At 41.2% G+C, this 22,447-nt stretch overlaps 1 protein-coding gene across 2 annotated transcripts in view; it reads left to right on the plus strand.

The window, feature by feature from the left end:
• The window catches only part of CNGA3 (cyclic nucleotide gated channel subunit alpha 3), a 56,434-nt gene extending 37,977 nt beyond the window's left edge, over positions 1-18,457 (plus strand). For both annotated transcript variants that reach the window (XM_029601876.1, XM_029601875.1), the window contains one exon: positions 16,978-18,457. In XM_029601876.1, coding sequence (XP_029457736.1) covers positions 16,978-18,392 — 1,415 coding nt within the window. In that variant the 3' untranslated portion in view covers positions 18,393-18,457. The remainder of the gene's footprint in view (positions 1-16,977) is intronic.
• Positions 18,458-22,447: the final 3,990 nt, after the last annotated feature.

A 22,447-nucleotide genomic window follows, 5' to 3' on the forward strand; every position in this document is an offset into this window, starting at 1 on the left:
AGCTGAACAGCCCTAACCTCTTCAGCCTTTCCTCATAGAGGAGCTGTTCCATCCCCTTTATCATTTTGGTTGCCCTTCTCTGTATCTTCTCTATTGCAACTTTATCTTTTTTGAGATGCGGCGACCAGAATTGTACACAGTATTCAAGGTGCGGTCTCACCATAGAGCGATATAGAGGCATTATGACATTTTCCGTTTTATTAACCATTCCCTTCCTAATAATTCCTAGCATTGTTTGCTTTTTTGACTGCTGCAGCACACTGAGCCGACAATTTTAAAGTATTATCCACTATGATGCCTAGATCTTTTTCCTGTGTGGTAGCTCCTAATATGGAACCTAACATCGTGTAACTACAGCAAGGGTTATTTTTCCCTATATGCAACACCTTGCACTTGTCCACATTAAATTTCATCTGCCATTTGGATGCCCAATCTTCCATACTTGCAAGGTCCTCCTGTAATGTATCACAGTCCGCTTGTGATTTAACTACTCTGAATAATTTTGTGTCATCCACAAATTTGATAACCTCACTTGTCGTATTCTTTTCCAGATCATTTATATATATATTGAAAAGCACCGGTCCAAGTACAGATCCCTGAGGCACTCCACTGTTTACCCTTTTCCACTGAGAAAATTGACCATTTAATCCTACTCTCTGTTTCCTGTCTTTTAACCAGTTTGTAATCCACAAATGGACATCGCCTCCTATCCCATGACTTTTTAGTTTTTGTAGAAGCCTCTCATGAGGGACTTTGTCAAACGCCTTCTGAAAATCCAAATACACTACATCTACCTGTTCACCTTTATCCTCATGTTTATTAACTCCTTCATGCATTTTCATTATGTGAAAATTCAATTGGTTAGGTGTGTCTCCCTTTGAAACATTGCTTTACAGCAAAGTATTTCATCTTAGCAGCTTTGACTTCACAGCCTTGTTTCCAAATTCAGGCACAAGAGGAATTAACAGGGGGCCAAACATAAGACACTGAATGAAGTTCAGGCCTTGTGGGCCAGCTTTCATCTGTTCAGGCATCTTTAATCCAGGATAAGATGGTGACTGTCAGGAAATTAGAGAAGATCCCTTATTTTAAGGTTTATTAATTTTCCAAAATCTTCTGTGATTTTAAAAACATCTTTAAAAATATCTTATAATATTTTAAAAACATCTTTAAAAATATCTCTTAAAACATTGTCATGTTTTAAGAGATATCTAAAGGAAAATTCCTGACATCATTCTTCCCATCAATAAGCTTTATTATTTGCCACAGGGGAAAAAAGTGGATGTTCAGAGTGGTGAACAAGATCATGATGGAAAGGACTAGTCTTAGTCTATGGCCATCCTGGATTTGACCTTCCTGTTAGAGAGGAGAGCAACGTTATTAACAACTTTTGTGCTTCTTCAGGATAAAGAATCCATTATCCGCCTTTATTTTCACAATAAAGGGACTCTCGTTGGGAAGGAAAAAATGTTTAGAGCACCAATAGATGGTTGTATCTGTAGGGGCCCAATTTGTAATTCGTTATCTGTATATGTGCTTGTTTAAATTTGAGTGAGTCTCACTTTCTTTGACCCCCTAACTTATGTTTCTTTACTGATGGTAGGAAGATTGCAAGTCTGGGTATGCCAAGTAGTGATTGAGGTTTTGAGCAATCTGATAGTGCACAGTAGATGATTGTGTAAGGGTTTGGCTAGGTATGAGTTTTCGTTTTATATCTTTTTACCTACATACCAATCTCTCTTTGGTTTTGAATAATCCCTTCCTTAATGATGTGGGCTACTAGAGATGATTGAGAAATTATATGATGAATTATTTTGCCTATATTTAGAAATTTACTGTTCTCAACACTTTGTATTGATTAATTCAAGTTGTATATTCTCTAAAATGAATAAATTTAAAAAAAAACAATTTTCCAAACTGTATGTCTACAGTTTGATTTTTTTTCCTCGACGCTACTTATTCTCCCATCTTTTTAGCTTAATCTCTGCCTCCTTGTTTTTCTTTCACCCTCTCTTTTTTTCTGTTTCAGTTAGGATTATGCAAAGGCAAAAATTTCATTTCTGTTCATTTAGATATTAACTTTTAAACAGGCATGCGGGTGCACTCGTGTGCACGTTCCATCAACCTGAGCCAGAGATGCATCCATTTTATAACATACGCTCATATACGCGCTGTTATAAAATAGGCTGGACGCACATACATGTGTGCACAATTTTAAATGGATGCACACATGTACATGCAAATGCCACCTCTACCAGGTAAATTGGGGAATTTTACAAGGGATGCGTGTCGACCCCATAGCTAGATTTCCCAGCTGGCTCCCAGTTAAGGACTTTCAAACTCCACTAGTTTAATAGCATCCCTTCGCCCCAACTCTTAAAACCCCACTAACTATCCTAGACTTTTTTATTTTAATACTTACACACCATTCATAGCAGAAATAAATCTATGCGGCAGGGGACCCCTGCACGCACCTGTAAGTATTTACACACACATTTCTTGGCTAGGCCTCACCCCTTTTTAGAAACTTTTTATTTGTGCATGCAGTAGGAGATACGTTCGTCCATGGACAGCTTTTAAAATCTGCTCAGCGTACACTGACCCAACATGTGCCTGTATCTCCCGGTTTTGGCACAAGCAGGGCTTTTAAAATCCACCTTTTATTCATTTCATAGGTCATCTACATTCATGTGATTTGCTTCTGACAAAAACAGTTGTATTTCTTTGTTCCATTCATTTTCCATTAAAGTCAATGGGGAAAGCAATACTAATGAATTCTACTAAAACTTGTGAGTAGACATCATCAGGAGGAGGAAGACCAGTCCAAGGCACCAACATTGTGGCAAAGTGGCATGATTAGTCCAAGGCACTATAAAGGGGCAATATCCACACAGACTCATTACCACGCTCATACACTTGCAAGGCGCTCCTATCCTCACTCAATGCAATAGGCCTCAAACAGATCATAACAAAGCCCTTGCACAAATTAGGCCACGCACTAGATCTTATCTTTATAAACTCCCAGATCATCACAGACACTCCCTCATACACACCTGTTCCCTGGTCGGACCATTTTATCATCAGAACTACCTACTCCATAAAAAACAACTCCACCCCACCTCACTCAAAAAACACCATTCACTTCAGAAAACCATTTAACAGAGATGACTTAATTACAGCTCTATCCAACGAACTTGACAACCTAGACTTAACTGATGCGGATTCTGCCATTACGTCATGGAATAACATCACTAAAATCACTTCTGACAAAATCTGTCCTTTACAAACCAAAGAAATAAACCCATCTCACAACACAAAAACTCTTGGTATACTCATGAATTAAAGACATTGAAACCCAACCTGAGAAACCAAGAAAGGAAATGGCGCAAAGAAACAACCACCATACAACTTGCAAAATATAAATCCTTACTCCACTCTTACCGTGAGACCATAAACAAAACCAAACATGACTTCTACGCCCAAAGAATTCATAATCTACAATTCAACACCCGTGCCCTATTCGAATATGTCTCAACCCTTACTAAAACCTTACCTAACATCATACCAGATGAGGACGCCAAGTCTAAATGTGAAGAACTAGCAACATTCTTCCATGATAAAATCACCAATCTCACGACACACTTCCCAACTACACCATCGCCCTCTTGAACACTCCTAAACTTCCCTAATATTGAATTAAAAACCTTTGAGACCATTGCCTCCACTGAAATTGAATCCATTCTTAAGAAAATGAGACCTCCCATCCTTCAGACATGATACCCTCCAAATACCTTCTATCCTTCACAAACACTATATCCAAACCTATTGCAGACATTATCAACCATTCTATCACCATCGGCACTGCTCCACACTTACTGAAAGAAGCCATAGTTAAACCAATACTGAAAAAACCCAAACTCAACCCTGCTGAACTCTAACTATCGCCCCATCTCCAACCTACCATTCCTAGCAAAAATAATCAACCAGCAACTCACAGAACACCTAGAAAAGAATCACATACTTTTTCCTTCCCAATACGGATTCCGTAAACACCACAGTACTGAAACCCTCCTCATCTCACTAAAAGATTACATCCTCAAAGGACTAGACAAAGGCCATTCATACATATTAGCACTACTAGATATATCCTCAGCCTTTGATACTATCAGCTATGACATATTAATTGAAAGACTCAAAGATATTGGCATTACCAGAATCCCCTGCTTTGGTTCAAATCCTACCTTCACAACAGACGATACAAAGTTAAAATAGGCAATAATGAATCTAAGGCCATTGGTCTTTCACGAGGCGTTCCTCAAGGATCTTCTTTACCCTCAACACTTTTTAACATTTACCTATTCCCTCTCTGCCATCTCCTATCCAAGCTTAGTATTCAGCACTTCATATATGCGGACGTCATACAAATACTCATACCCGTTACAAAGACTGTAACCAAAGCCATCAGTACATGGGAAACGGCCCTCTCTGCAATCAACGACCTCCTCACCAACCTTAACCTTGCCCTCAATACAACCAAAACTGAACTCATGTTAATATCCCCACAACACATCACTAATAACCCCCTCGCTCCCCTCACGCCACATCCATCTTTATCCTTTACTCAACATGTAAGAGATTTAGGCGTTACATTAGACAACCAAATTAATCTTAAAAAATTCATTAATACCACAATCAAAGAATGCTACTTTAAACTCCACACACTAAAAAAAAATTAAAACCCCTTCTTCACCTCAATGATTTCCAGACAGTTCTCCAGTCCACCATTTTTTCAAAAGTTGACTACTGCAACGCCAAACTCCTTGGCCTCCCAAAAAACATGACATACCCCCATCAGATGCTACAAAATGCAGCTGCATGGATCCTTACCGGCATCTGCAAAAGGGAACACATCACCCCAATTCTCGAGGATTTAAATTGACTCCCAGTAATATACCGAATACAATATAAGGCCCTGACCATCATACACAAATCCCTACATAATCAAAACATGCAATGGTTCAACAATTCACAAATATTTTGCACTTTCACAAGACCCACCAGAACACAATACCTAGCAGCACTATGCATGCCATCCCCTAAAACTACACACTTCAATACTACGAAACCGTGCAATTTCTATTGCTGGACCAGCACTCTGGAACACCATGCCAACTGACTTAAGACAAGAACTCTGCCCCAAAAAATTCAGACAAAAACTCAAGACATGGTTATTCAAGCAAGCCTATAATTAAAACTCATCAATTGAATTACTACATCTGCCACTCTTAGCCCCCCCTTACCCCTCCACTCCTTCCCTGCCAATCCCCCCTTACCTCTCCCAACCTCCTCCCCTTCTACTCTACATCCTCCCTACTTCCTCCCCTATTCATATTCATCTTCCACCTTTCCCTGTGAACCCCTCTCCCCACAATTCAATTAATGTTCATTTATTAACCCGCTCTCCTACAACTTAACTATAACCTTATTTCATTATTATATATTACTGTTATACTATTGCATTTAAACTTAATCATTGTTATCTTACCCTACTGTTCCAAATTTATATGTTCTAAATATTATTTGTTTTAACCTTTGTTCCTTGTAAAGCCATGTTACGCTACATTAATGTTCCATGTAAACCGATATGATGTTCCCAACAAATGTCGGTCTATAAACAAAATGTTAAATAAATAAATAAATAAATAAAAGGGCACCAGCAGTGACAGAAGATCTCCAAGGCACTATGAGAGAGCAAAGCAACAGAAAGAATGGAAAGAAAACCCCAAGGCTCCAAAAAAGGGGCAAAGGGCACCAACAACAGTGACATGAATCATCAAAGGCAGCACAAGAGGAGCAAAGTGGCACCAAGAGTGGCACAAGCATCCCAAGGTACCATGAAGAGGAAACACAGAAGCATAGGTGGCAGGAAAAGATCCAAGGCACCAAGTAGAGGGTCAAAGCAGCACAAAGAGTGGCAAGAAGACCCCAAGACCCTAGGAGAGGTGCAAGTCTGCCAGCCACAATGGCAAGAACACCACAAGGCTCCACCTGAAAGTCAAAGCCCACCAAATAAATTGGTAGGAAGCCTTGGGCAGGGAGAAATCATAGAAAATCTCTGGAGGTGGCCTTACCAGTCTTCCTGTGCAAATTGAACCTCATACCTATACCTATATCTATATAAGAGAAAAGTCTGATTGAACCATCTAGAAATCAGAAGATAGAAAACAAAATGGAGTTTGCACATGCACAAACCTTTCAATAGGAGGAATTCAGCCTCTAGTTTAAAAAAAATGCTTGATCCTGATTGGTGCACTTTCCCGTCTTCTGTGCTTCTTCCGCTTTTGACTCCAGTCAGACTATAACATCACTGGCATTACTTGGTTGCTAGGTTACCTTCAAGAGAAGGAAGGCAGTCTAGCAGCTGCTATTTTACTTGGCTGCAACCTCCAAAAAGTCAAGGAAAACCCCTTGATATGTGGTTTGTGTGCGGTTGCTATCAATGGATCAGCTACTCATTTTAGCTGGCCCATTAAGATAGCTCCCATGTTTTATTCTTTAGTTTTCCTAACAAACAACTTTATTTTACTTTTCTTTTTTCTTTTTCAATTTTTGCAAATCTTCTTTAAAACTGCGTGCTTCTGTTCTCCTGATGTGCGGTACGATCCACCATTCTCTTATTAGTGTCTTTTATAAAGAATTAACTTATCTTTTAGTTGCTAAATTGCTGCCGCTATTTATGGGTCTGACTCCGCTTGCCCGACATTGGCCATGTTTCGGCAGAAATCTGCCTGTTTCAAGGGCCACATGAAAAATTTGTTATCTCTGTACCGCGGATCCTCCGTCAGAAAGCACTTGAATACTTCTAGAATATTTTAAAAAGCTGTTAAGTCCAATCCTCATCATATATGGCAATCAATATCCCACTACTCAAGTTTAAAGTACTTACTATATTCGCGTATTCGCTATTTTACTTGGGCCATAGACTTGAATGGGAAACAAACAAATGGAAACATATTTTTGGTTATTTTCATTGGTGCTTTCCGTTCATTTTGAGGGATCACAAATGGAAAAAAAAATAGCTTCATTCATTGAAATTTACATATTTGTTTCAAACTAATGCAGATTCCTGGTTTCAGCTCTTTATCTTTCATCTTTATTGCTGAGTGAATATTTTAACAGTTTTTCTTCCTTCTCTTTCTGCTTAATTCTCTCTTCCTTCTCCCCTTTCTCCTATACTCTCTCCCTCAATTCCTCCCCCCACCCCCACTACATCCGGGGTTCTTTCTTTCTCAGCCACTGTCCCCAGTCCTCTCCCTCTGCTCCCTTTACTGGCCCTCTTCTATACACAGAAATAAAGGTTAACAATTAAAAACTAGTCAAATGTGTAGGGATGTGAATCATTTTTTAACGATTAAAATTATCGTCAGATAATTTTAAAATCGTTCTAAATTGTTACAGTGCACAATACAATACAAATGCCCCCGATTTATCGTAAGGGGCATTTATATTGTATCGTTAAATAGGGCACGGGAATTATTTGGGGGAGGGCGGGAAAACCGGCGCACCAACACAACCTCTAAACCCACCCCGACCCTTTAAAACCAATTCCTTACCCTCCCCCACCCTCCCGAACCCCCCCAAAATGTTAAGTTACCTGGTGGTCCAGTGGGGGGGGTCCCGGCGCGATCTCCCGCTCTCGGGCCATCAGCGCCATTTTGGCTGCCACTCATTAAAATGGCGCCGATAGCCCGATAAAAAAAAAAACCCACCTGACCCTTTAAATCGACCCCCCTTAGCCTCCCCCACCCTCCCGACCCATCGCTAATTTTTTTTTTTAGGGAGGCCCGCGCCGCTAAAAAAAAACCCCACCCAACCCTTTAAATCGACCCCCCCCCTCCCGACCCCCCCAAAACATTTTAAAGTTACCTGGTGGTCCAGGGGGGCCTCGGGGAGAGATCCAGGGGGGCCTCGGGGAAAGATTTCCCGAGGCCCCCCCTGGATCTCTCCTCTCCCCGAGGCCCCCCCTGGATCTCTCCCCGAGGCCCCCCTGGACCACCAGGTAACTTTAAAACATTTTGGGGGGGTCGGGAGGGGGGGGGTCGATTTAAAGGGTCAAGTGGGTTGTTTTTTTTTAGCAGCGCGGGCCTCCCTAAAAAAAAAATTAGCGATGTGAATTGGAATCGGAAACGATTCCAATTCACATATCTTAATGATCAGATTCCCCCCCCCCCCCCAGCCGAATCTGATCGTTAAGACGATCTGGCACACGATTCACATCTCTACAAATGTGTAGTTATTACAATAAAAATGTAGCACCTGATATATATATATATTATATATATATATATATACACACACACACACACACACATTTGACTAATTTTCAGGAGCTAATGTTTTCTCTCTCAGGTAAGACTAGAATGAGCAAAATAATTACTAGAAAATATAAGTAGTCATAAAAGGCATTCCAATGATAGTGTTATGGGGGAGGGAGGGAGAGTGTAGAGAGGATTTTAATGGGTGTTCAAAAGGTTAGACAGTATAATTTAAAGTTCATGAGTTAAAACCCAGGTATTTGAGGAGTCCTTTGTCAGTTCTGAAATGTCTCACTATTTTAACTTCAAAAGTCTTAAGTTCCTGGTTTGTTTTTACATTTTCTTTAATTATCCTGGTTCCAAAAAATATTCCCCCGCTGGGGTAATACTTTGGTATTCTTTGTGATTGATCTTGTGTCTATGTGAAATGAGTTGCCTTTAATGTTTGGCATGACTCATCTTGAGTATTGTGCTCAGTCCTGGTCACATCTCAAAAGAGATATAGCAGAATTAATAAAGGTACAGAAAAGGGCAACCAAAATGATAAAGGGGATGGAAAAATTCCACTATGAAGAAAGGCTAAAGAAGTTAGGACTCTTCAGCTTGGAGAAGAGACATTTAGGGAAGATATGATAGAGGTTTATAAAATAACGAGTGGAATGAAAAGAGTAAACGTTAATTAGTTGTTTATTCTTTCGAAAAGTACAAAGACCAAGGGACACACAATGAAGTTACTAGGTAATACATTTAAAACTAATAAGAACTTTTTTTTTTTTTTTTTTAAATCAATGCATAATTAAACTCTGGAATTCATTGCTAGAGGATGTGGTGAAAGCTATTAGTGTGGCTGTGCTTAAAAAAGGTTTGGACAAGTTCCTGGAGGAAAAGTCCATTAACCATTAAGGTAGAAATACAGAAATGTACTGCTTATTCTTGGGATAAGCAGCTTGGAATCTATCTACCCCTTGGGATCCTGCCAGGTTGCTTGTGACTTGGCTTGGCCACTGTTGGAGACAGGATGCTAGACTTGATGGTCCTTTGGTTTGACCCATTATGGCAAGTCTTATGTTCTTATCTAGATAGCAATGCCAAACAAGCAGGCTGAGATCTGGAACTAGAATCCTGATGAAATTTCTGGTGTAGAGAAGTAACTCTGTGAATCATCAGCATAAAGATGGTATTGAAAACCATGAGAAAAAAATCAGAGCACCAAGTGAATTAGTATGCAGAGATGAGAAAAGGGCTCAGGATGGAACCCTGGGTCCATCAATTGATACTGGGATGGCAGTAGATGAAGATCCGCCAGAGGAAACACTATAAGTGCAATGGGAGAGATAAGAACAGAACCAAGACAGGATAGAGTACTGAAATCCAAGTGAGGACAGAGTATCAAGGAGTAAGTAGTGATCAACAATGTTAAAAGCAGATCATGGGTCACGGAGGATAAGGACTGAGAATGGCTAAAATCAAAAGTCTTTAAACAGGTCATTGGAGAGTTTGGCAAGGGCTGTTTCTGTGGAATGTAGAGGGCGAAAACCAGACTGGAGTGGATCAAGAATGGCTTGAGATCAAATAATGTCAAGATAACGGTGGTGAACAGCATGTTCATGTAGTTTGGGAAGAGGAAGATGGGACAATAGTTGACATGACAGATAGGGTTCAGTGAAGGATTTTTGAGGAGTGGTGAGATTATTGCATGTTTGAAGGAAGCAGAAAAAGTAGCAGTGGAAAGTGATAGATTAAGGTGTATCAGATGGAAGGGATGACAGCAGAAGAGACAGAACTGAGGAACTGGGTAGGAATGGAATCACAGGAACAAGTCATGAGACTGGTGGAGGAGAGAAGATGGGCAGGTTCCTCCACTGTGACTTCAGAAAAAGAGGAGAGAGCAGTGGAGGCTAATGGAAGGATAGAGGAAAGAAGTGGGGAAGAAGGAGGTAGAGTGACTTCATTGAGAGCTCAACTAATTTTGTGAATCTTGTAATGGAAGTAGTTAGTTATAGTCTGGGCAGAGATTGAAGGGGCAATGAGAAGGAAGTTTGAGGACAGAATTGAGTGTGGCAAAGAGATGGCAAAGGTTGGATGCAAGAAAGTTTGACAGATGGACATAGTAATCTTGCTTGGAAAGTGCATTAGCAGACTGGAAGGAGGCCAGCTTAAAGTATGAATGGGCACAGGATTTTAGCCAGAGACATTCTGAAGGAAACAAATTCTAGGAGTGAACTAAGGCTAGGATTTGGTGCACCTTACAGGATGGATAAGGGGAGGGGAAAGATTGTTTAAAGCAAAAGAAAGTATAATTTTGTAAGAAGAAACTGCTTCAACTGACTCAATGTAGTTGAGGAAAGGAGAGGTGAAACAGTAGTAGAGAGGGTCAACAGCTTGGAGATTCTTGAAGGTGCTGATGGTGACTGGACAAGGTTATGGGGGAGAATGATTTAGTGCGAAAGTTATCAGATGATGAGCAGAGAGGAAGAACTGATGTGGAGAAGTCAGAGACAGCAGTTGAAGGAAAGGACTAAGTCAAGGCAGTGGCCAAGCTTGTGTGTAGGTGGTAAAGCAGAATTGGAGATCAAGGGGCCAGTGTAATTCAAATGCACTGAAAGCGGGCGCTGAGTGTTCAATACCCGCTTTCCTAACGTGCCCTCAGACACCCCTCCTGGGGTGCCATGCAATATTTAAATTAGGGGTCTCATTGTCAAGGAGGCGCTAAGGTCACTTGCTTGAGTGGTCGGCTGTCCACCGGTTTAGAAAATGGATGCCGAATTTATTGGCATCTGTTTTCCTAATCGGCGCACAGCCAGGGGTTCAGGAAATGGACACTTGTTAACTGAGTGTCCGTTTCCTGAACCCGACCGCCGGCATTTTTTTTAAACTTTACTTGTTTTAAGATTTTGTTCCTTCTACTTAATATCGCAACGATATTAAGTTGGAGGATATACAGAAGCAGAATTTTCTGCTTTTCTGTACAACCTTTGAGAGTGCTCAGCAATTAACGCCTGCTCTAGGCAGACGTTAATTTTTGAGCGTAAAAATGTGCATTCTAGACGCACATTTTTTTTTTGTATTGCGGGTGATTCACTAATAGCCTCATCAACATGCATTTGCACGTGATGAGCTCTATTAGTTTCGCCCCGTGTTGAATGGACATAGTGTAGGTGCTAATCCCCTTGCTGCATAAGGGGATTAGGTAGCGCCTACACAACCTGTGTCCAACTGCTGGTTAAACAGTGTGCTCAGCTTAGCGCATGGTATTGCATTGGTCTCCAAATAAGGGGATTAAGGAAAGGAGTTTTGAGGCAGAGTTAGAGGGATCAACATGGAGGTTAAAATCACCAAGAATAAGGGAAGGGGAAGATGGGTAAAGGAAGAAGTAAAGCCAGAAAAAGTCAGTAAGAAAGGAGGAGGAGGTCAATAAATGACAGCTGAGAGGTAGTGGGATGAATAAGTGGATGGAATGGGCCTCAAAGGATGAAAAAAAGAGTGGGATTGAGGTGGAAGAATGGGTTGAAACCTACAGGAGGCAGAAATGTAGCAGTCCTATACCACCACCTCAGCCTACTGTGCGAGCTGTATAGAAGGAAAGATAACCTCCATGAGAGACAGCAGCAACTGAAGCAGAGTCCTCAGATCTCAGTCTCGGCAAGGAGATGGAGTATGAGATATAAAGATGTCATGAATATAGGCAAGCTTCTTGGAAATAGAGTATGCATTTCACAGGGCACACAAGAAAGGAAGCGAAGAGGGACAGAGAAGGAGAATAGTGATAAGATTGGAGGGATAAGAATTTGACATGCACTAATAGGGTTAAAATTGTCCTGGAGGGCTGGAATTGGGATTCAGGGGCAGCTCAAGGCAATCTGCCACTTGAGGCAAGAGATGAAATGGCATCCCCCCACAACCCCCCCACCAAGGAATAGCTCAGGTCAAACCATTGAGAGAGCCAAGGAGTCTGGCCCTTTAGGTGATTTGAAACACTGCAGAAAGGGGAAAGCAGAAGCTACAGTTCCCAGAGGAATGGTAGATAAGAGTGTCAGTGATAACATTTCTAGGAAGCTGGCAACTCTGCCACACTCCCAGGAACCCTAACCACCTGCCTCCCATATTTCCCCAGCATTTGCCCTATGGAGAAGTGGGAGATGGATGAATGGTGGAGGTCTGTGTGGGGCATGCTCTCTCCAGGTCAGTGCAAGGGTACTGGATACAGTAGGTAAACTTTACAGACTTGTGCCCCCAGGTCTCACCATGCACAATTAAAAACTGTGCATTTATAACAGATTCTGTATGAAAGAGGACATTCATAGTCTTTTGAGATAAAATATTACAATAGGTATATTATTTTTACATGCACTGCTGTGGCGCCAACCAGAAAACGATGCAAAAAAAGACACTTTGAACTCACATGGTATTAAGCCTACTGTAAAGTTCATTTGATGTAGGCTTGGCAGTTAGAAAGCCAAGAGTAAACAGAATTACAATTACAATATAGTAAACCTCCCATACTAAAACAGCACTAAACAGTAACATAATAATGATTAGAGATGTGAATCGTGTCCTCGATCATCTTAACGATCGATTTTGGCTGGGAGGGGGAGGGAATCGTATTGTTGCCGTTTGGGTGTGTAAAGTATCGTGAAAATCGTTAAAATCATGAGCCGGCACACTAAAACCCCCTAAAACCCACCCCCGACCCTTTAAATTAAATCCCCCACCCTCCCGAACCCCCCCCCCCAAATGCCTTAACTTACCTGGGGGTCCAGCGGCACACTAAAACACGGCACACTAAAACCCCCTAAAACCCACCCCGACCCTTTAAATTAAATCCCCCCCCCAAATGCCTTAAATTACCTGGGGGTCCGTAGCGGCGGTCCATAGCTTAAATTACCTCCGTAGCGGCGGTCCGTAGCTAAATCGGGGGAAGGGGGAGAGCAGGAAAACCGGCACACTAAATTGTGTAGTCTTCAGCCGGCGCCATTTTGCAAAATGGCCGCCGCAAAATGGCGGCGGCCATAGACCAAAATGATTCGACGCAGGAAGTCGTTCCGGACCCCCGCTGGACTTTTGGCAAGTCTTGTGGGGGTCAGGAGGCCCCCCCAAGCTGGCCAAAAGTTCCTGGGGGTCCAGCGGGGGTCAAGGAGCGATTTCCTGCCGCGAATCGTTTTCCGTACGGAAAATGGCACTGGCAGGAGATCGACTGCAGGAGGTCGTTCAGCGGGGGTCAGGAACCCTCGCTGAACGACCTCCTGCAGTCGATCTCCTGCCAGCGCCATTTTCTGTACGGAAAACGATTCGCGGCAGGAAATCGACTGCAGGAGGTCGTTTGTTGCCACATCCTCTGGCAACAAATTCCAGAGTTTAATTGTGTGTTGAGTGAAAAAGAACTTTCTCCGATTAGTTTTAAATGTGCCACATGCTAACTTCATGGAGTACTCCCTAGTCTATTATCTGAAAGAGTAAATAACCAATTCACATCTACCCATTTTAGACCTCTCATGATTTTAAACACCTCTATCATATCCCCCCTCAGCCGTCTCTTCTCCAAGCTGAAAAGTCCTAACCCCTTTAGTCTTTCCTCATAGGGGAGCTGTTCCATTCCCCTTATCATTTTGGTCACCCTTCTCTATACCTTCTCCATTGCAATTATATCTGGAGTAAGTGATCATAAACATCTTAAAACCAGCCTACTGACTGGGTGGGGGTCTGGATGAAGTACGGTGAGTGCAGGCTGAAGAGCCAGGAGGGTCTCAATGACTTGTAGATGGACTGGCAAACTGGTAGACTAATTGCCAAAACTGGTAATTACATTCCCATGCACATGTTAGAAAATTGCCTGACTTGTACACATAAGTGTCAACTTACAGGGAGTAAATGCATGTATATTACACAGGGAAAATCTCCACATGTATATTTCTAAAGTTAGAGGTAAAAATATGCGAGTATAGCAGTTGCAAGCTACTTATCTGGATAAATTACAGTTTATCCAGCTAAATCTTCAAAGCAGCACTTATCTGGACAAGTTCTGATTTATCTGGATAAGTAGCGACACTTATCTGGCGAAGTTCTGATTCATTTGCATAAGTAAACTTGTTACTTAGTCTGATAAGTCTTAACACATCACTTATCCGGCTAAGTAAGATAGCCAGATAAGTTTAAAAAACGCTATATATTGGTCTCTCTAATTTAGCTGGGAAAGCAGCACTTTGAAGACTTATCTGGTTCAGATCCTACCTAAACAACAGGTTCTTTCAAGTCCAGATAAAAAACACATTATCAGAAAAATTTAAACTTGAAACAGGAGTACCTCAGGGTTCAGAGCTGTCTGCTACCCTCTTTAACATATATATGCTACCCTTATGTCATCTGCTGGCAGGCCTAGGGATAATACATTACATTTATGCAGACGACATTCAATTAATTCTACCAATAGACGACACAATTGAGAAAACATTAAGTCTAGCTAACATGTACCTAGACATAATTAAACAACTACTAAACCAAATGGAACTGGTTATCAACATTGACAAAACTGAATTCCTTCACCTTGAGAGAAAACATACTGAAATCATTCAAACACCGATAACCCTAAGAAATAACCAAAAAATTGAGCTAGCTGAAAAAGTAAGGAATCTGGGAGTAATAATGGACCCAGAAATCAACCTGAAGCAACACATATCTATAAAAGTAAGAGAAGGCTACGCAAAACTTATGGTCCTCAGAAGATTAAAACCATTACTTACACCTGCCCACTTCAGAACAGTATTGCAAACACTTATCTTTTCTAGCACTGACTACTGCAACGCACTCTTACTAGGACTCCCAAGCACATCGATAAGACCACTCCAGATACTTCAAAATACTGCAGCCAGAATACTAACGGGAAAAAAGAGGAGGGACCATATAACCAAAACTCTAGCAGACTTACATTGGTTATCTATCGAATACAGGATAAAATACAAGGCCTTATGCACCATACACAAACTAATATATGATAAAGAAGCAGACTGGCTAAACACAGCCTTACAAGTACATGTTCCACAAAAAAACCTCCGCTCAGCAAACAAAGCACTACTAACAATCCCTTCAGTAAAGTCAGCAAAATTAACCCAAGTGAGAGAAAGGGCTTTATCATTGGCTGGGCCCATACTATGGAACACGATGCCACCCGAACTCAGATTACAGAATAATCTCAAACTTTTAAGAAAAATTTAAAAACATGGCTCTTTAAAAAAGCCTTCACTAAAGAGTGTGGCGGGTAGAGAATGAAAGTACAGGGTAATGCAGATGAGAATGAATTTAATCAATCCTACTTTTAAAGAAGTAATATTTCAAAGCGATAGTAACTCAATAATATACCTGGACTTGACCAACATTACTCAAATAATGATTTTATTTATGAAATTGTAACCAAACTTTATTGGCACCTGTTAGAATGTACGATATCCTACATTTAATAAATAACTTGTAAACCGTTGCGATGGTATATAACTTAGCGACGGTATAGAAAAGTTTTTAAATAAAATAAATAAATAAATTTAAATAAATAAATACATTTTAAGATTTATCCTCCTAACAGCTTTTATAACCTGCGTATATCATATATGGATATGAGAAAATCTACTCCTAAATTTTATATCCATAAACATGCTTATATGGGCGTACACAAGTTTTAAAGTTATCCTCCCTTTGGGGCCAATGCAATATTAAACATGGAAAGCGGGCACTGACTTTTCAGCGCCCGCTTTCTTAACGTACGTATGGTGCCCACAAGGGGGGCGCCATGCTATAAACAAATTAGGGGGTCACACTAGCAAGGAGACCTTAGCGTCTCCTTGCTAATGCGACCCCGCTGCGGCTGCTGGTTACGAAAACAGACGCCGGTAACGAAAACTGATGCAGAGTTTACCGGCGTCGGTCTTCATCACTCTGCAGTCTGCCGTAGTTTTGTTTTGTTTTTTTACTTAAGAAAAGAAGTACAGAAAAGCAGGGGTTTTTTTTTTGCTTTTCTGTACTTTTTCATGCGCTCAGCTATTAATGCCTGCTCCAGGCAGGCGTTAATATCTGAGAGCTAAATGTGCGTCTGAGAGACACACTTTTTATTTTGAATGCAGAGTGAATGAGTAATAGCCTCATTCAGATCCATTTGCATTTGATGAGCACTATCGCATTTACTCCGCGTCGGACGTGCATTGAATAGGCGCTAATCCCCCTATTGCATTACGGGGTGGATTAGCACCTATTTAACCCGCGTTTGAGTGCGGGTTATACAGTGCGCTCAGCTGAGCGCACTGTATTGCATCGGCCCCCTTGTCTTGTCAAAACAAACTTCCCCAGCTTGCTGACGCCCTATTATACTTATCTAATGATACATAATATTTGGTGTGAAGTTGGTCCCATTTATTCATTTTTGGAACACTATCTCTTTTTGAGTTTTGATGTTGATTTTTTGTGAAATAGCACATTTAACTCTTTTTATGATTAGATAAATCCCAGCTTAGCCAAACAAACCTCTTAATACGGATCTCTAAATGTGAAATACAACTGTTAAAAATAGCACTGCCTTATATATTTGCAAAGAAAATCTCTAGAACAAGTTAATTATAGCTTTGGATTCTGTTCTACTAATTGTATTTTAATTAGAAATTTGTTTTCTTTTTCCTTTTAGGTTTTCTTGACCAAGGCTTATTGGTTAAAGATGCAAAGAAACTGAAAGAGCATTACTCAAAAACTTTACAATTCAAACTAGATATTCTATCACTTATACCAACAGATCTGATCTATATTAAAGTGGGAATCAATTATCCAGAGCTGCGCTTTAATCGTCTATTGAGATTTGCTAGAATGTTTGAGTTTTTTGATCGGACAGAGACCAGAACAAATTATCCTAATATTTTTCGTATTGGAAACCTTGTGTTGTACATTCTTATCATCATCCATTGGAACGCATGCATTTACTTTGCAATTTCTAAAGCCATAGGGTTTGGAACTGATACCTGGGTCTACCCCAACATTTCTAACCCTGAGTATGGGCGTCTGGCCAGGAAGTACATTTACAGTCTGTACTGGTCTACACTGACACTAACCACCATTGGAGAAACGCCAGCTCCAGTAAAGGATGGAGAATTTCTTTTTGTGGTCTTTGACTTCTTGGTGGGTGTGCTAATATTTGCAACCATTGTTGGTAATGTAGGAGCCATGATCTCAAACATGAATGCATCCAGAGCAGAATTCCAAGCCAAGATTGATTCCATCAAACAATATATGCAGTTCAGAAAAGTTACAAAAGACCTTGAGGCAAGGGTCATCAAATGGTTTGACTACCTTTGGACAAACAAAAAAACAGTGGATGAGAAGGAGGTACTGAAAAACCTGCCTGATAAACTTAAGGCTGAAATTGCTATTAATGTTCACTTAGACACACTGAAGAAGGTACGGATCTTTCAAGATTGTGAAGCAGGATTACTTGTGGAACTAGTGCTAAAACTTAGGCCCCAGGTCTTCAGTCCTGGGGATTACATCTGCCGAAAAGGAGATATTGGACGAGAAATGTACATAATCAAAGAGGGGAAGTTAGCTGTAGTGGCTGATGATGGTGTAACCCAGTTTGTAGTCCTCAGTGATGGCAGCTATTTTGGTGAAATCAGCATCTTAAATATTAAAGGGAGCAAATCTGGAAACAGGAGGACAGCCAATATCCGGAGTATTGGGTATTCTGATCTTTTTTGCCTATCTAAGGATGACTTGATGGAAGCTCTCACCGAATATCCAGATGCCAAAAGTGCCCTAGAAGAAAAAGGCCGGCAAATTTTGATGAAAGATGGTTTAATTGAAGAAGAAGCAGCAAAAGCAGGAGCTGATCCCAAGGATGTGGAAGAAAAGGTGGAGAGACTTGAATCTGCTCTGGACAATTTACAAACTAGATTTGCTAGACTTCTGGCCGAATATAACTCAACCCAGCTAAAGCTAAAGCAGAGAATCACTATGGTGGAGAATAAGGTGAAGAAATATGGAAGTGGCTACTTATCTGAAGGACAAGACAGTGCAGCAGACAATGATACTCCAAAGACAGATAAGGAATAAAATAAATATTGCATTATTTTTTTCCTTATATGTAATTTATAGCATAGAAACATATGTGGCATATGCTACTGATTTCACCTATGAGAAAGTCTGTTGCAATTTTTTTTTTTTTTTTTAAACAAGAACAAATTTTTAAGTTCCAACATTTTCCTTCCTATGGAAGTAATACTTCTTCTAAGAAAACTGGATTCCGTGCAAATTGTCATATCATTAATTTAATCCAAAGATGTTATAAGAACATAAGGGTGGATTTTCAAAAGGCCACGTGCATAAAAATCCAGCCTTTATGCGTATGGCCGGTCCTAGTGCGCGCCGAGCATATTTTAAAAAAGGCCCAGCCATGAGCGTAAAGGCTGGTACGGTCCTTCCTGAAAGGGGCAGGTGGGGGGGGGGGGGTTTCTGGGCGGGGTGGTCCAGAGGGGGGGGCTAGAGGCACCCAGTACAGCGGCCATTTGCCGCTGTGCCAGCACACACAACTTGCTCCTGCTCCTTTGCAGGAGCAAAAGGTAAAATATTAAAAATTGGGGTAGCTAAGATAGGGATTGGGAGAGGGCAGGATATGGGAAGGGAAAGGGAGGTTAGGGTAGGGGGTTGGGAAGTTCCTTCCCAGTCCGCTCCTTAATTGGAGCGGACTGGGAGGGAACTAGGGAAGGCCCCAATGCGTCGTTGCGCATATGTGCAAAATTATAACCCCCTGGTGTGCGCCGAACCGGAATTTTATAACATGCGCATGCTTTTTGAAATTCTACCCCAAAATGTTTGTGGTATCTAATCGCGAGTGTATACTTTTTAGATGATTCCACTGATCTGAGTCATATTCAAACAATAAAGGGTCTTCGGCCCATAAAAATCTGCCCCTTTTGCTTTGTCAATATATTAGAAAATCATACACGTGAAAAACCACTAAAATTCAATCAAAGGACTATGCCTCCAACATTTTCTGTTCCCAAGGCATCATCTTCCCAGTTTTCCAACTCTCTCTCAGCTTCTGGTTCCCCAGGACTCCATCTTCTTTTCCATCTCTCGCTCTACACCCATCTCCTTCAGTTGTATATCTTACATTGCAGTATGAAACTTTATTGCTCCATATCGCAGTGCTCTTCCATGACTCTCCTAATCTGCTCCCATTTTCCATCTTTCCAATTACTCCATTTTCCTCTTCATCTCTCACCCCATTGCCTCCGAGGACTACTACTTCCTTTCTTTAAATTCTCTGTTACCATTTTCCCTCCAACCCCTCCCTTCTCCCATCTTCTCTAATCTCGCCCTGTAGTTAGAGCCACATGCATAGGAGCTCCATGCCACTGCCTTATAAGGAACAGTTCATTGACTGCAGGTAGCCCAACTGGCATTTTACTTCTTGGTCAGTTAGAGGCTGCAACCTTGGCATTTACTTTTTTGGCTAGCCTAGTGTCCCACTTATTCTCTTGGGTTGTCAGCTGGTACAAAACCATACCAGCTTTTTTTTTTTGCTTGGCTGGCAGGTGGTGTTGGGACCATTAGCTGCTTCTCTTATTGACCAGCAGGGGATGAAGGGGGTCTCTCACTGGATGCTTCTCGGTCAGAGATGGAGTCTAGAAAAGACAGCCAAAATTTCACTTATCAACTGGAGCAGATTTTCATTGGACTTTTCTTATATTGTTGGCTGGCAGGGAGGAAAGTCACATTATTGCCTTCTTGTTAGATGATGAGAGTTCAGTATTGCAGGGGTTACTGTTTCTCTTATAGACCAATGGGGACTTGCATTGGCCACTTGTCAATTTTCACAGGCTACATTCTGACATTAGTTGCAATATTTGTACACCATTTTGTAAGGCAGTAGTATAATAAACCTCTTTTGGCTTCATTTTTAAACTGCATTAAATTTTTGGACAAAATACTATTTTTCTGTAAAACTGCATGTTTTCTTTTTTAAATAGATGCGATGGACCACAGAACTCTTTGTCACTTGATTATGATCCTTGGAGAAGCCTTAGGAGGGGGAGTTGCTGATATCTTTTCTGGGGTTTTACAAATGATTGTTGATGTTTCTGAATATCTGGTTGCAAAGTTTGGCTTCACAGAAAAGGACTGATGCAGATTGTTACCCTTAACCATGGGGGGGGGGGGGGGGCGGAGTACAGGGCAGAATATGGTGCATGTTAACTGATGGGAAGTTTATGAATGGAATTTTCTGTTGGGTGTTTTTACTGCATGTCTCCTTTACGTGCCTATGGAAGAAAGTGCCACTAGCAGGAGCATGTCCAAGATCCATATAAACCTGTGTTCAAAGTTTTGTGGGAGGAATTCCAGGGGTAGCCACCAGGATGCAGGGGTGCCTGGAGTGCTTCTCCTTAAGGAAAGGGCTTTGCAGGAGCTTCCCTCTTCCACCCCCAAAAGGAAGGGGCCTGAATGAGTGTTTCTTCTCAAGAATAAACTATTAGAAGATCCAGAGCCCATGAAAATTGAGGAGTGATTTGAGGTCCCACAGTTTGTGGCATAGCCTACAGGTTAGGTGGTCCATTGGGCTTAAGCTTGGGTGATATGGATTCCCTTACTTATAACTTTTGAAGTGTTCCCATGACATCCCAAGAGGATACAGAGACACCCTACAGTGGTATGAAAATTATTGTAGCACACATGAGTTAAGTAATGATGTGATTAAGCTTGGAGAGAATGTTAAGAAGAATGTACTATATGCTGTCTTACTTAAGTTAAGGTACAGGAAATAACTTTAGTAACTTTTTATGAATACTACACTATGTTCAAGCTTGAATAAGGATTTTGTAGATTTTTTTTCTTGCTACTTTTCTTGCTGCCACAGTGCTGCTGTGGAAAACTGAACTCTGATCAAATAAGTATCTTTTAATACCTCTTGATATTTTTGTACACTCCGACTGCTGGAAAATCCCAGATCCTATAATAAATGTTATGCTGTTTAAAAATACCTTGTGGAGTGAGTCCCTATTTTATCCCAAGGTGTGGATTCATAAAAGGCTAAGGTGAATGTTGAAAGAAGTTAGGTAACAGTCAGAGAGGAGTCACAGAGGGGAAAAAGATTGTTGGGTATTTTTCCCTGCCCTTTTTGGAACATACAGCCCCTGCCTCTAAGCCAGGTCCACTACATCATGTGACTGAACATTTTTGTTTGTTGTAAACTCTACCTACAGAGAAACTAATGCTTAGCCCCGAAACAGACATCAGACACCTCTTGTTTTATGTGCCCCATTAGGGGATTACACACACACACAACTATCAGGCCGATTCAGTAAAACGCGCAGGAGAGCCGGCGCTCTGAGGCAAGCGCCCGCTCTCCCAATGCGCGCCCAGGCCACTCTCCTGGGCGCACGATTCAGTATGCAAATGAGGGCCCACGGTAAAAAGGAGGCGCTAGGGACACTAGAGCGTCCCTGGCGCCTCCTTATTGGCAGAAGCGGCTGCTGTCAGCGGGTTTGACAGCCAACGCTTAATTTTACCGTCATCGGTTGTCGAACCCGCTGACAGCCATGGGTTCTGAACACTGACGCCGGCAAAATTGAGCGTCCATCTTCCAACCTGCGGGCCGATTATTTATTTATTTATTTAGTTAAGATTTATATATTTTATTTTTATTTTTGGGGCCTCCGACTTAATATCGCTATATTAAGTCGGAGGGTGTACAGAAAAGCATCGTACTGAATTGGCCTGTATGTGTTTAACACAACAGGAAGTAGGCTAACATCACATTCATACAAGACCAAAAACTTCATTATTAGTACATAGACAAGTGGCAATTCACAAAGAAAAAAAATTCCCAGAGGGAATTCCCAGGCTTGCAGTCACTTGTTTTTCATCCCCTCTTCCCATTTTCCTAGGCCAAAGAGAGGAGAGGAGCAACACTTTGATTAGGCTTAAAAGGACTTCTCTTTCCCTTTCTTCCTGGCCCTGGTCCAACTCCTCCTCCTCTCTTCTCTTATTAGGGATTTTTTGGGGGTTTTTTTTAATGTGCACGTTACCAAAAAGTTGTCTGGGCAAAGAAAAACTGAATAAAAATACAATTACAAATAAACATGAACGGGCGGATTTTAAAAGCCCTG

This window comes from Rhinatrema bivittatum, chromosome 5, assembly GCF_901001135.1.
Source record: "Rhinatrema bivittatum chromosome 5, aRhiBiv1.1, whole genome shotgun sequence".
Classification (NCBI taxonomy): domain Eukaryota; kingdom Metazoa; phylum Chordata; class Amphibia; order Gymnophiona; family Rhinatrematidae; genus Rhinatrema; species Rhinatrema bivittatum.